General features: G+C 53.0%; 2 protein-coding genes and 1 long non-coding RNA gene across 3 annotated transcripts; 2 read left to right on the top strand and 1 right to left on the bottom strand.

Annotated features, from left to right (window-relative positions):
- Window positions 1–1,494: 1,494 nt before the first annotated feature.
- On the top strand, window positions 1,495–5,053 carry DPH2 (diphthamide biosynthesis 2). The gene is made up of 6 exons (XM_061122145.1): window positions 1,495–1,863; window positions 2,062–2,174; window positions 2,702–2,925; window positions 3,124–3,807; window positions 3,898–4,074; window positions 4,156–5,053. The coding sequence occupies exons 1-6, from the start codon at window positions 1,717–1,719 to the stop codon at window positions 4,278–4,280; spliced, it is 1,470 nt and encodes a 489-aa protein (XP_060978128.1). The 5' UTR covers window positions 1,495–1,716; the 3' UTR covers window positions 4,281–5,053.
- Window positions 5,054–5,147: 94 nt separating this feature from the next.
- Window positions 5,148–6,884, bottom strand: LOC133041467 (uncharacterized). The gene is made up of 3 exons (XR_009689247.1): window positions 6,607–6,884; window positions 5,454–5,579; window positions 5,148–5,288 (listed from the first exon to the last, which is right to left on the bottom strand). It is a non-coding gene; the product is annotated as an uncharacterized LOC133041467 (long non-coding RNA).
- A 134-nt stretch (window positions 6,885–7,018) lies between these two features.
- On the top strand, window positions 7,019–10,361 carry ATP6V0B (ATPase H+ transporting V0 subunit b). The gene is made up of 8 exons (XM_061122144.1): window positions 7,019–7,196; window positions 7,943–7,991; window positions 8,225–8,308; window positions 8,437–8,514; window positions 8,731–8,800; window positions 8,919–8,970; window positions 9,191–9,381; window positions 10,059–10,361. The coding sequence occupies exons 1-8, from the start codon at window positions 7,130–7,132 to the stop codon at window positions 10,083–10,085; spliced, it is 618 nt and encodes a 205-aa protein (XP_060978127.1). The 5' UTR covers window positions 7,019–7,129; the 3' UTR covers window positions 10,086–10,361.
- Window positions 10,362–10,435: the final 74 nt, after the last annotated feature.

Below are 10,435 nucleotides of genomic sequence, written 5' to 3'. Positions count from 1 at the left end.
AGGCTGGGCTCATTTGGGAGGGAAGAAATGGAGAGTGGCTTTAAATTCCAAGGTGGGTTTCTTGTGTGGGGTTATGGAGGCACCCAAAACTTACACTTGGTTCAGAAGAGGTATAGAAAGCAGGGCTGAGTAGGTGGGAGAGGAGGTATGGTGGCCCCCAGAGGAAGAGGAAGGCAAGCCCTAGAGTTGTCTGCAAAACCATAGCTCCCCACCACGGTGGTACCTGACATGATGGGCAGGGCTTGGTCAGGACCAAGGACAGCTCCTGGCCTGCTGTTGCTTTGGTCCCATATTCTCTCCCTTTCTGTCTCAGCCTGCTGCCTCTCAGGCACCCCAGCCTTCTCAGTAAGATTGGAGCAGGACTGGGTTTTCCTCACTCCCCGGCTTGAGCCATGAGTGTCCTTGGAGGTGATAGGAGAACTGGTTATTCCCATGTTTGTCTCAGTCTTTCTCCTGTTTTCCCAATCTCTGCAAGTTCTGTGTCCTACATTCTTCATCCTCATTCAGTCTCTTCCCACACCAACCAGCATCAGGCTGTCTTTCATGTCATTCCCTGAAGTTACTCTGTTCTCTTTCCCTTACCCCTCCTCCACCCCATTCACACCTTTTGATTTTTTCATTTCTCCTGGGGTATGTGGAGATGTTTCACATTTTGTCCTTTTTTTCTATAGCATGACACCCAGGTGTCTTCTTCCTCCCGGTCATGACCAAATATTATATATATATAAAACCTGGAAGAATGAGGGGTGTAAAGAACAGTTTCCGAAATCAGACCTGGGTTTGATACTGATTGTGTCACTGACTTGATGTGTCGTATTAGGCCGTTAGCCTCTTTGAACCACAGTTTCATCATCTGTAATATGGGCCAGCTCTTACTCCAAAGACTAAACTCAGAACGTGAGTCCCTGGTGAACAAAAAGTGCTCAATGTCTGCCTAATCGACAGATTGCTCTGAGGATAATAGCGGATGATTTCAGTACATGTGCTATGCAGAGGACTGCTTTATGAAGTTTTATATCTAAATTAATTTGCCCCCGCAATTCTATTAAAAGTACTACTGTTACAACCCCATTCCGAGGAAACAAGTCATAAAGACGTTGAATAACTTAAGTAGATACGTGGCATAGCCCAATATTCAAACCCAGGCAGTTTGGTATTTAACTTAAAAATTATGCAATGCCACCTCCCAAGGTGATAGAGTGCACGGGAAGTCCTTACCAGTGTAGGCGGATAGGAACTGCTCAAATCGGAGTAGTAATTTTCAGGCAATCGGTGTGTTTGAGGGGGCATGGGGCTGAACCGGAAGACCAGAGCCAGGAGACGAGCGCCAGGAAAACTACAACACCCACAAGGCTCCGCTCTTTTTCTGAGGCACTTCCGATTGGCTTCAGGCTCGGAGGCCGACCATTGGTTCTCGGGATGGCTTGGCGGGGATTGGCGGTGCAGGTTTTAGACGGGTATGATTGCCGTCAGTCCAGCCTCAAACACCCGGAAGTAGTCTCCGGGAGGCCCATGTGTAGTGGTAAAGCAGAGAAACAGGAGTTGCCGTGGGAGAGGGGCTGGCTAAAGGGCTCAGGGCGGACTGACTCCCAGCGCCTCCCCGCCCACCGTCCCCACCAATCGATTCTGACTCTTTGAGGGCTGTTTTTGAGCCCGCGGGGCCTGAAACTGACTGAGGGAGGTTCCCATTGCCTGCCGCCACCCAGATTGTGCCTCATGGAGTCCACCTTCAGCAGCCCTGCGGAGGCGGCGCTGCAGCGAGAGGCAGGCTCTGCCGGGCTGCGCACTCCACTTGGAGACCTGGACCGAGTGTACGAGCTGGAGCGAGTCGTTGGATTTGTCCGCGACCTGGGGTGTCAGCGGGTGAGGGCATGTTGGGGAGCGGATGGGTCTGCCAGAGGATTGGGATCTTGGGGTAATTTTGTCAGGCTGGGAATGGGGGGAGATGCTTCGCTGGGTGGAGGGGCTTGGAAGGTTAGGTTGGGACTCCCGGAAAGGTTTCCCTTGAAGACACCCTCGGTGCAGAGAGGCTGTTCCTGACTCCATGGTACATGCCTACAGGTGGCCTTGCAGTTTCCTGACCAGCTATTGGGAGATGCTGGGGCCGTGGCAGCAAGACTGGAGGAGGCTACCGGGTCGAAGATGTTCATTCTAGGAGACACAGCCTATGGCAGGTGTGAACTTGAGCTTGCGTATTGAGGGTGAGGTAGGGATCCAGGACTGATGGCATTTCTCCTTTATGACAGTGTCTGGCCTCAGTAGCTTTGTTTCTCCTTCATGATGATGATTCCTTTCCTGATACTAGCTCTTCTTAGTGACACTGTCTTTTCATTTTATTTTTAATTGGAGGATGAGATGGTTAGATGCCATCGCCGACTCAGTGGACATGGGTTTGGGTAAACTCCGGGAGCTGGTGATGGACAGGGAGGCCTGGTGTGCTGCGGTTCATGGGGTCGCAAAGAGTCGGACACGACTGAGCAACTGAACTGACTGAGTTGCTGAACAATATTGTGTTCGTTTCTGCCACACATCAACATGTATCAGCTGTAGTTTAACATACGTCCCCTTCCTCTTGAACGTCCCACTCAGCTCCCACGCTGTCTTTTCATAACATGGTTTTCTTTACTGACCACATTTTCCATTGATGACAGCAATACTTTTCTCAATGAGAACCTCTCTCCTGATGGTATCTCCCCTGCAGCTGCTGTGTGGATGTACTGGGTGCTGAGCAAGCTGGAGCTCAGGCCCTTGTACATTTTGGCCCTGCCTGCTTAAGCCCTCCTGCCCGCCCACTGCCCGTGGCCTTCGTCCTTGGTCAGCGATCTGTGGCCTTGGAGCTCTGCGCTAAGGCCTTTGAGGCCCAGAACCCAGACCCCACAGCGTCTGTGGTGCTGCTCAGTGAGCCAGCCTGTGCCCACGCCCTGGGTGAGGGTTTTGCCTGTGCATGCGGGTAGGGTGGGCTGACCAGTTTGTGCCTTAATTTCCCCATTTCAGTGCACTTCTGTGGAGTTCTCCACATGGGCTGGGCCCCAACCTCTCCTTTTGGGTCCCATTCAGTCTCCTGGGGATGAGGGGCATCCCATTTTACCAGGCCCCAACCCTGACACCACCTTCTTCTTCCAGAGGCCTTGGCCACCCTTCTGCGCCCACGGTATCTGGACCTGCTTGTCTCCAGCCCGGCTCTTCCCCTGCCAGCAGGCTCCCTCAATCCAAAGCCTGAGCCCCTGGAGCGTTTTGGGCGCCGCTTCCCTTTGGCTCCAGGGAGGTGTTTGGAAGAGTATGGTGCCTTCTATGTGGGGGGCTCTGAGGCCATCTCTGACCCTGACATTGACCCAGACCTAAGCCGGCTGCTTTTGGGCTGGGCACCAGGGCGGCCCTTCTCCTCCTGCTGCCCAGACACAGGCCGGACTCAGGATGAAGGTGTCCGGGCTGGGCGGCTAAGAGCACGTAGACGCTATCTGGTAGAGAGGGCCAGAGATGCCCGTGTGGTGGGGCTGCTGGCGGGCACTCTGGGTGTGGCTCGACACCGGGAGGCCCTGGCACACTTGCGGAACTTGACACAGGCTGCTGGCAAGCGTAGCTATGTGTTGGCCCTTGGGCGGCCCACGCCTGCCAAACTTGCCAACTTCCCCGAGGTGGACGTCTTTGTGCTGTTGGCCTGTCCTCTGGGTACTCTAGCCCCCCAGCCTTCTGGCAGCTTCTTCAGGCCTGTATTAGCACCATGTGAGCTGGAGGCTGCCTGCAACCCTGCATGGCCACCTCCAGGCCTGGCTCCCCACCTCACACATTATGCGGACTTATTGCCTGGTGAGTCGTGGGGGCACTGCCTAAGCTAAAAACACTTGGGGCATGAAGTTGGGGGGCCAATATGAATCCTTTTTTTCCCCTCCCTTCCAGGCTCTCCCTTCCACGTGCCCCTCCCTCCACCTGACTCAGAGCTGTGGGACACCCCAGATGTGTCACTCATTACTGGGGATCTCCGACCCCCACCTGCCTGGAAGCCATCAGATGATCCTGGGTGCTCAGCGCTGACCCCGAAGCCCTCCCTGGAGCTGGCTGAGAGCAGCCCTGCAGGTGAGTGTGGCAGATCTCCACTCCCATCTGAACCCTTCCCCCCTGTTCAGGTCATTCAGCCTCAACCCCCTCCCTCTGCAGCCTCATTCCTTAGTTCCCGGAGCTGGAAAGGACTGCAGCCCTGCTTGGGTCAGACGCCAGTGACGGGAGCTGTAAGCGGAAGACGAGGAATTGCCATCGCCTATGAGGATGAGGGACACAGCTGATAACATGTGGTACCAGAGCCACAGGTGGACTTAAGACCTTTAGTGCTCCCTGCACCAACCTCACTCTTCTGCCAGGATCCTTGAAGGAGCCTCTCACTGAGGCAGCCCCTCAATGAGGACTGGCACAAGGCTTAGCCCATACTGGCTTGGTAAAGGTCTGTTGTTTGACTGACGAGGGAACAGCTTTAGGTCTTCCCTGAAGCCTCTGGGCCATCTGTTCTCCTGGGAGCAACCCAAGACCTCTGGCCAATCCAAGTTCCTGCTGTGCAGTTGAGGGTCTGTCTTTTTCAAAGGCAGGTGCTAGATGTTTTAGACCACGGTTTTTCAGCCCTGGCACTGTTGATGTTTTGGGCCAGATAATTGTTTGTGATGGGCTGTCTTGTGCATTGTAGGATGTTTAGCATCATCTCTGGTTTCTGCCCAATAGGTGCCAGTAGCATACCCCTCTCCAATTATGATAAACAGAAATGTCTCCAGATGTTGGTAAATGTCCCCTAAGGGGGCAAAAGCATCCACAGTTGAGAATCAACTGGTCTACACTTATGCTACACAATACATGTGGCTGTCAAACATAAATTTGAATTAAGATTAAAAGCTCAGTTTCTCAGTCACACTAATCATATTTCAGTACTCAGATAACCACATAAGAGGACAGCACAACTAGAAGACATTTCTATCACTGCAGAAAGTTCTGCTGGGCACTGCTGGTCTACACTGACTCCAATTTGTTTCTCAGGGAGGTCAAAGAAACTTGAATAAACCAGATAATTTTTCTCCTTGTTTTCTTTTTATTCATCAAATACTGCCAAGTCCTGAACAGGTCCTGTGGGTTGAGATCTGAATTATATTTGATAGGAGTCCTGTCCTCACAGTGTAGCTGAGAAGAGAGGCAGCTAAAAAGGCAATTACCACAGGGTGAAGCAGTATTCTTTATGAGGAAGGAAATCCCCAGGGGCAGCTGGAGCCCAGAAGAGGCTTTTCAGAGAGAGTGTTACCTCAGCTGGATCTCTTGAAGGGGGAAAAAAAAAAAGAAGTAATGGAGTGAAAAGGACATTTGGACAAAGGGTACACCAAGCTCAAACACACAGGCATAGACCATCACTGTGGGTACTTCAAGCAAAGTGGAGTTGCTAGATCCTAAGGGTTTAGAGGGGTGAAGTGAAAATGACTCACCTTAGTTCCCTGCATTTGCTGAAAAATCTCGACATATTGGCACTGTCCCCCTGGTGGCTCAAATGGTACAGAATCTGCCTTCAATTCAGGAAACTGGGGTTCAATCCCTGGATCGGAAAGATTACCCTGGAGAAGGGAATGGCTACTCATACCATATTCTTGCCTGGAGAATTCCATGGACAGGGAAGCCTGGCAGGCTACAGTCTAGGGTTCGCAAAGAATCAGACACAACTAACTAACACTGTCAGGGTGTTGTGATTTCTGCCTTCAAGGATTGCACAGTCTACTGGTAGAGGCAGTTCTGTAAACTGATCGTGGTAACTGGGAAAAGGTGAGCACCAGTTGTGTATTCTACAAATATGGATTGAACACCAGGGTGTGCCCAGCAGTGGAAATCAGCAGTGAGTTTAGGAATCCTTTCATGGTTGCTTACATTTTTGTGGTGGAGAAGACAATCAGAACAGTATGTAGAATGGTGATAAGGGCTATGGAGAAATATAAAGCTGGGAAGGAATGTAAGAGAAGGGGCTACAGTATTAAACAGGATGATCAGAGAAGACTTTTTGAAGGTGAACAAAGACTGAAAGAAGTTTTGAGTGAACCATGTGAATAATTAGAAGAAGCAGAGGGAACAAGTGCAATGCATTGAGGGTATGATGGTGTTCAAGAAATAGCCAGGAGGCCAGTGCAGCCATTGGAAAAGACCCTGATGCTGGGGAAGGTTGAGGGCAGGAGGAGAAGGGGACGACAGAGGATGAGCTGGTTGGATGGCACCATTGACTCAGTGGATGTGAGTTTGAGCAAATTCTGGGAGATAGTGAAGGACAAGGAAGCCTGGTGTGCTGTAGTCCATGGGGTCGCAGAGTCAAGACTTAGTGACTGAACAACAACAGGGCAGCCAGAGGAGGGAGTTAGTAAGAAACTATTGGGCAACGAAATCAGGGTAAGAGGCCTGGTAGACCATTATAAGGACCATGGTTTTTATTGCGAGGGAAAGGGGAGCCACCGAGGTATTTGAGTGACATGATCTTACTAAAGTTATAGAAGCATCGCTAGGGTGGAGGGAGACCATAGAGCGGACGCATTCCCCTGCCTCTGGCTAGGGAAAGCTTCCTGTTAGAACGTATCTTAAGATCATTAGGTGTTGGCCGACCTTGGGGTGAGCACGAAGAAACGTGCTTCAGGCAGAGGAAACAGCATGAGCTCAGTGAGGGACGGAGCAGACACCCTCGCGAGCTGGGTGGGACGGTCAAGGAGGAGGCCCGCGAGATCAGCATTGGCTTGGAGACTAAGCTAGGGCGGCGGTGAGCAGGCTCGGGTGGAAAGCAGAGCTGGTGGGCCGGAGCTAGGTGGAGTGTCCGGGCGTACAAGAGGGAGCGGCCCGACCCTAGATGGACCGGCCAGGCAACGATCGAGGTATTCGGCAAGAAAGGTTTCGGGCCGCGAGACTACAATCACCACAATCCTCTGCGCCTGCAATTCCGGCGTCGCCAAATTCCTAGACCGCTGGCGACTGAGCGCCGCGACCGACGTAAGGTCACGTGACGCCTGCGGGTCACGTGGGCTAGTCAGGTGACACCGCGGGGCGGGTCGACGGGCTGCGGGGCGGACGGCGAACGCAGGGACGCGGTTTGAGCTCAGGCCCCCCCGACCCGCGTCCCGCCGTCTTTGCCGCCATGACGGGGCTAGTGCTGCTCTACTCCGGGGTCTTCGTGGCTTTCTGGGCCTGCCTGCTTGTCGTGGGTGAGGCCGGGCCCTGGAGGGCGGGGACGGCTTCGGGCCGAGCTGACCCGGCTGGAGCCCAGCGGGGAGGTGGAGTGTTAGGAATATTAGGTTCTGACGCGGGCTCGAATACCTCAGGCTCCTGGACTTGCCTCGCGTCTATTTGGGCCCGTAACCCGGACAGAGGAGGCTGGTATCTGCAGCTGCTTGAGGAGGGCGCGGGCGGGGCTCGGTGGGCACCTCGAGCGATCGCAGCCCTGGTCCCCTTCTGTCACTGGGCTCCCTTCCCCGGCTTCCCGCGCCCTCCCTGTCTTGCTCCTGACGGGCCTGCCTGGGTCGCGAGCCAGCTGCTCCAGTTCCTCTTTTCCCGGTCGTTTTGCCTTCCCCCCACACCCACAGCGTGTTGAGTAAACAGCGGCTCAGACTGGGCTGGCTGCATCTGGTGGGGCCTGGCCCGAGCTATTGCTCCCTCCCCTCCAGGGTATTCAGACCTCCTGGTGGCTCCCCGTGACGGGTCTCCGTCTGGGAGATGGTGTCTCAGAGGGAGATAGGTTCTTGAGGGAATGACAGAAAATGGAGGCCTGAGCAGAGGAATCTGTATAGGCAGCTGTGCTTTCATTTTGGGGAGAGCCAAAGGACTCTCTTGACTTAGGTGTATGCAGACCTTTGGGAAGCTGGCCCATCTGCTGGGCAGCAACTTCTCGCCTAAGTTGTGGAGCTTCTGTCTAGAGAGCAGGCCCCTAACCCCGTTTTTCTCATTTCTGTAGGAATCTGCTACACCATTTTTGACTTGGGCTTCCGCTTCGATGTGGCGTGGTAAGGGAGAGGTTTCCCCTAGGAGCTTCTTTGATGCCTCCCCTCTCTGATCTGAATTCCTTCCCTCCCCACCTGCACCCACCCCCCAGCTGTCTGGGATTGTGGCCCTTAGGGAAACATGAAGTGTTCTGTTTCAGCATCCAGGACTGGAGGGGTGGGAGTTGGGTCGGGCTGGATTTTGTGCCCACTTCTCCATAAAGACTGACTTGTCTTTCCCCCTGTCTGCACACCAGGTTCCTGACGGAGACTTCCCCCTTCATGTGGTCAAACCTGGGCATTGGCCTAGCTATCTCCTTGTCTGTGGTTGGGGCGGCATGGTGAGTGTTGGGGTCATGGGACAGGAGAAGGGGCTGAATCATAGCAGGGGGTGTCATTGGGTTCTTAGTCATCATGGGGGCAATGACAAGTTTGGGCTCTGCTTATTGGTTTCTTATTTGTCCATCAGGGGCATTTATATCACTGGCTCTTCCATCATTGGAGGAGGGGTGAAGGCCCCCAGGATCAAGACCAAGAACCTGATCAGGTAAGTGTAGGACCCTCATAAGGTTGTCAGAACCAAGTGGGAGCTGCCTGTGTATTTGACCTACCTTTCATGCTGCTCCTGACCGGCCTCCTGGGTCAGTAGGAGTGGGGGTGTCAGTAGGGGGAGAGGTGGTTGGAGACTCTCCAGGGAGGAAGGTTGGTTTCTTTCTCATCTCTTTCTCCTCTTTGCCCTCTAATCCCCCATTACCACTACCAGCATCATCTTCTGTGAGGCTGTGGCCATCTACGGCATCATCATGGCAATTGTCATTAGCAACATGGCTGAGGTATGGAAAACTAGGTGGGGTGGGTGTCAATTCCAGTGCGTTTTATATTGCTTAGTGATGGTGGGGGAGCGGGAGTGGAGTAGGGAGTGGTTTCTGATTATTTCTCTGCCTTCCTCAGCCTTTCAGTGCTACTGACCCCAAGGCTATTGGCCATCGGAACTACCATGCAGGTAGGTGGGTGTGTGAAGGCAGAAAACCCGGGCTTCACTGATGATTCCCCCTCCAGTGCACACCCCAGCTTAGACTCTTCATTTTTATATTCTTTGGCCTGCTTTGCAGAGTTGGGGTGGTGGCTGGTCCCATTAGTCCATGTTGGACCCTTGCCTTCTCCGCCGCACCCCCCCCCCCCGTATCTGGTTTGATATCAGTGCTCCCTTTCCATCCCTCCAGGTTACTCCATGTTTGGGGCTGGCCTTACAGTGGGCCTGTCTAACCTCTTCTGTGGAGTCTGCGTGGGCATCGTGGGCAGTGGAGCCGCCTTGGCTGATGCACAGAACCCCAGCCTCTTTGTAAAGATTCTCATCGTGGAGATCTTTGGCAGTGCCATCGGCCTTTTTGGGGTCATCGTTGCAATCCTTCAGGTGCTGAATCCCCCTGGGGAGCCTCTGTCCTTGTCCCCAACCCAATCTCACCCTTCTTCTGGAGGAGCCACAGTGCTCCCTTCTACATCTGTAACCGTAAAACATCTTAACAGCTTTGGCTGCCTCATTCCCATCTTCTGGTTTTCTCCTTTTGAAGCTTTCCATTTATTTCTGTCTTCAACATGGTATCACTGATAACATCTGTTTTTGTCTGTTACATTGTTTCTATATATGAAAGATTTGGTCTCTCTTTTCCTCTTCTGTTATTTTTTCTGTCTTTGTAGTCTAGACCAGGTTGGGATCTTGTCTGTTGTGGTCCATCTTGGTGTGTTTGACTGTATTGTCAGTTGGGCAGCATGTCTGAGATGTGTGTATTTTGTTTGTTGACAGTGTATGAGTGTGGCTAAGGATCAGCCTGAGGACCTTGAGTGTGACTGTGGGTGCCTGACTGAGTTGACTCTTAAGAGACTGGCATGTCCATATGCCACTTCTCTCCATCGAACCTTGTAGTTGTCTCTGGTCCCCATTCACTGTGTTTGTCACAGCATGTCCATCGTAGCCCAGTCATCCGCTTCTTGTGGTCTGGCCATCCTGCCATGGGTCTCATCTTCTGTCATATGTCATTGTCTAATCAATTTTTTTGTCCCTGCCTGATTTCTCCTTTTCTTCTTTTGCAGACCTCCAGAGTGAAGATGGGTGATTAGATGGTCTATGTGGGTGGGGCCGTGCCCCACTCGTATTTATTTGTGGTTTTCCCCGGGACAGCTGGAGCTGTGCCCCTTAGGCTTTCAGGGGTTTTGGTGTTTAGGGCCCTCCCTACACTCACTTCTCGCTGCCTGTCGACTTGGAGGCTCTGCCTGGCTGGATCGTCTGTGTGGGGAGCGGGCTGTAGATGACTGTGCAGCTTTGCACCTGTGTCCCACCTCCACCTCCAACCCGTCTTCCCAGTGTTTGTGAAATAAACGTATCCGTCTGGGTCAGTGCTGCTGCTTTTGCATTCCTTCGCCACCACCTTTCACAGAAGAAGGGTAAAGAGACCTGTAGGCCTCAACTT

The sequence above is a fragment of the Dama dama genome, chromosome 20, assembly GCF_033118175.1.
Source record: "Dama dama isolate Ldn47 chromosome 20, ASM3311817v1, whole genome shotgun sequence".
NCBI lineage: Eukaryota > Metazoa > Chordata > Mammalia > Artiodactyla > Cervidae > Dama > Dama dama.
The sequence above is the reverse complement of the archived record's forward strand: the minus strand, read 5'-3'. Positions and strand labels throughout refer to the sequence as shown.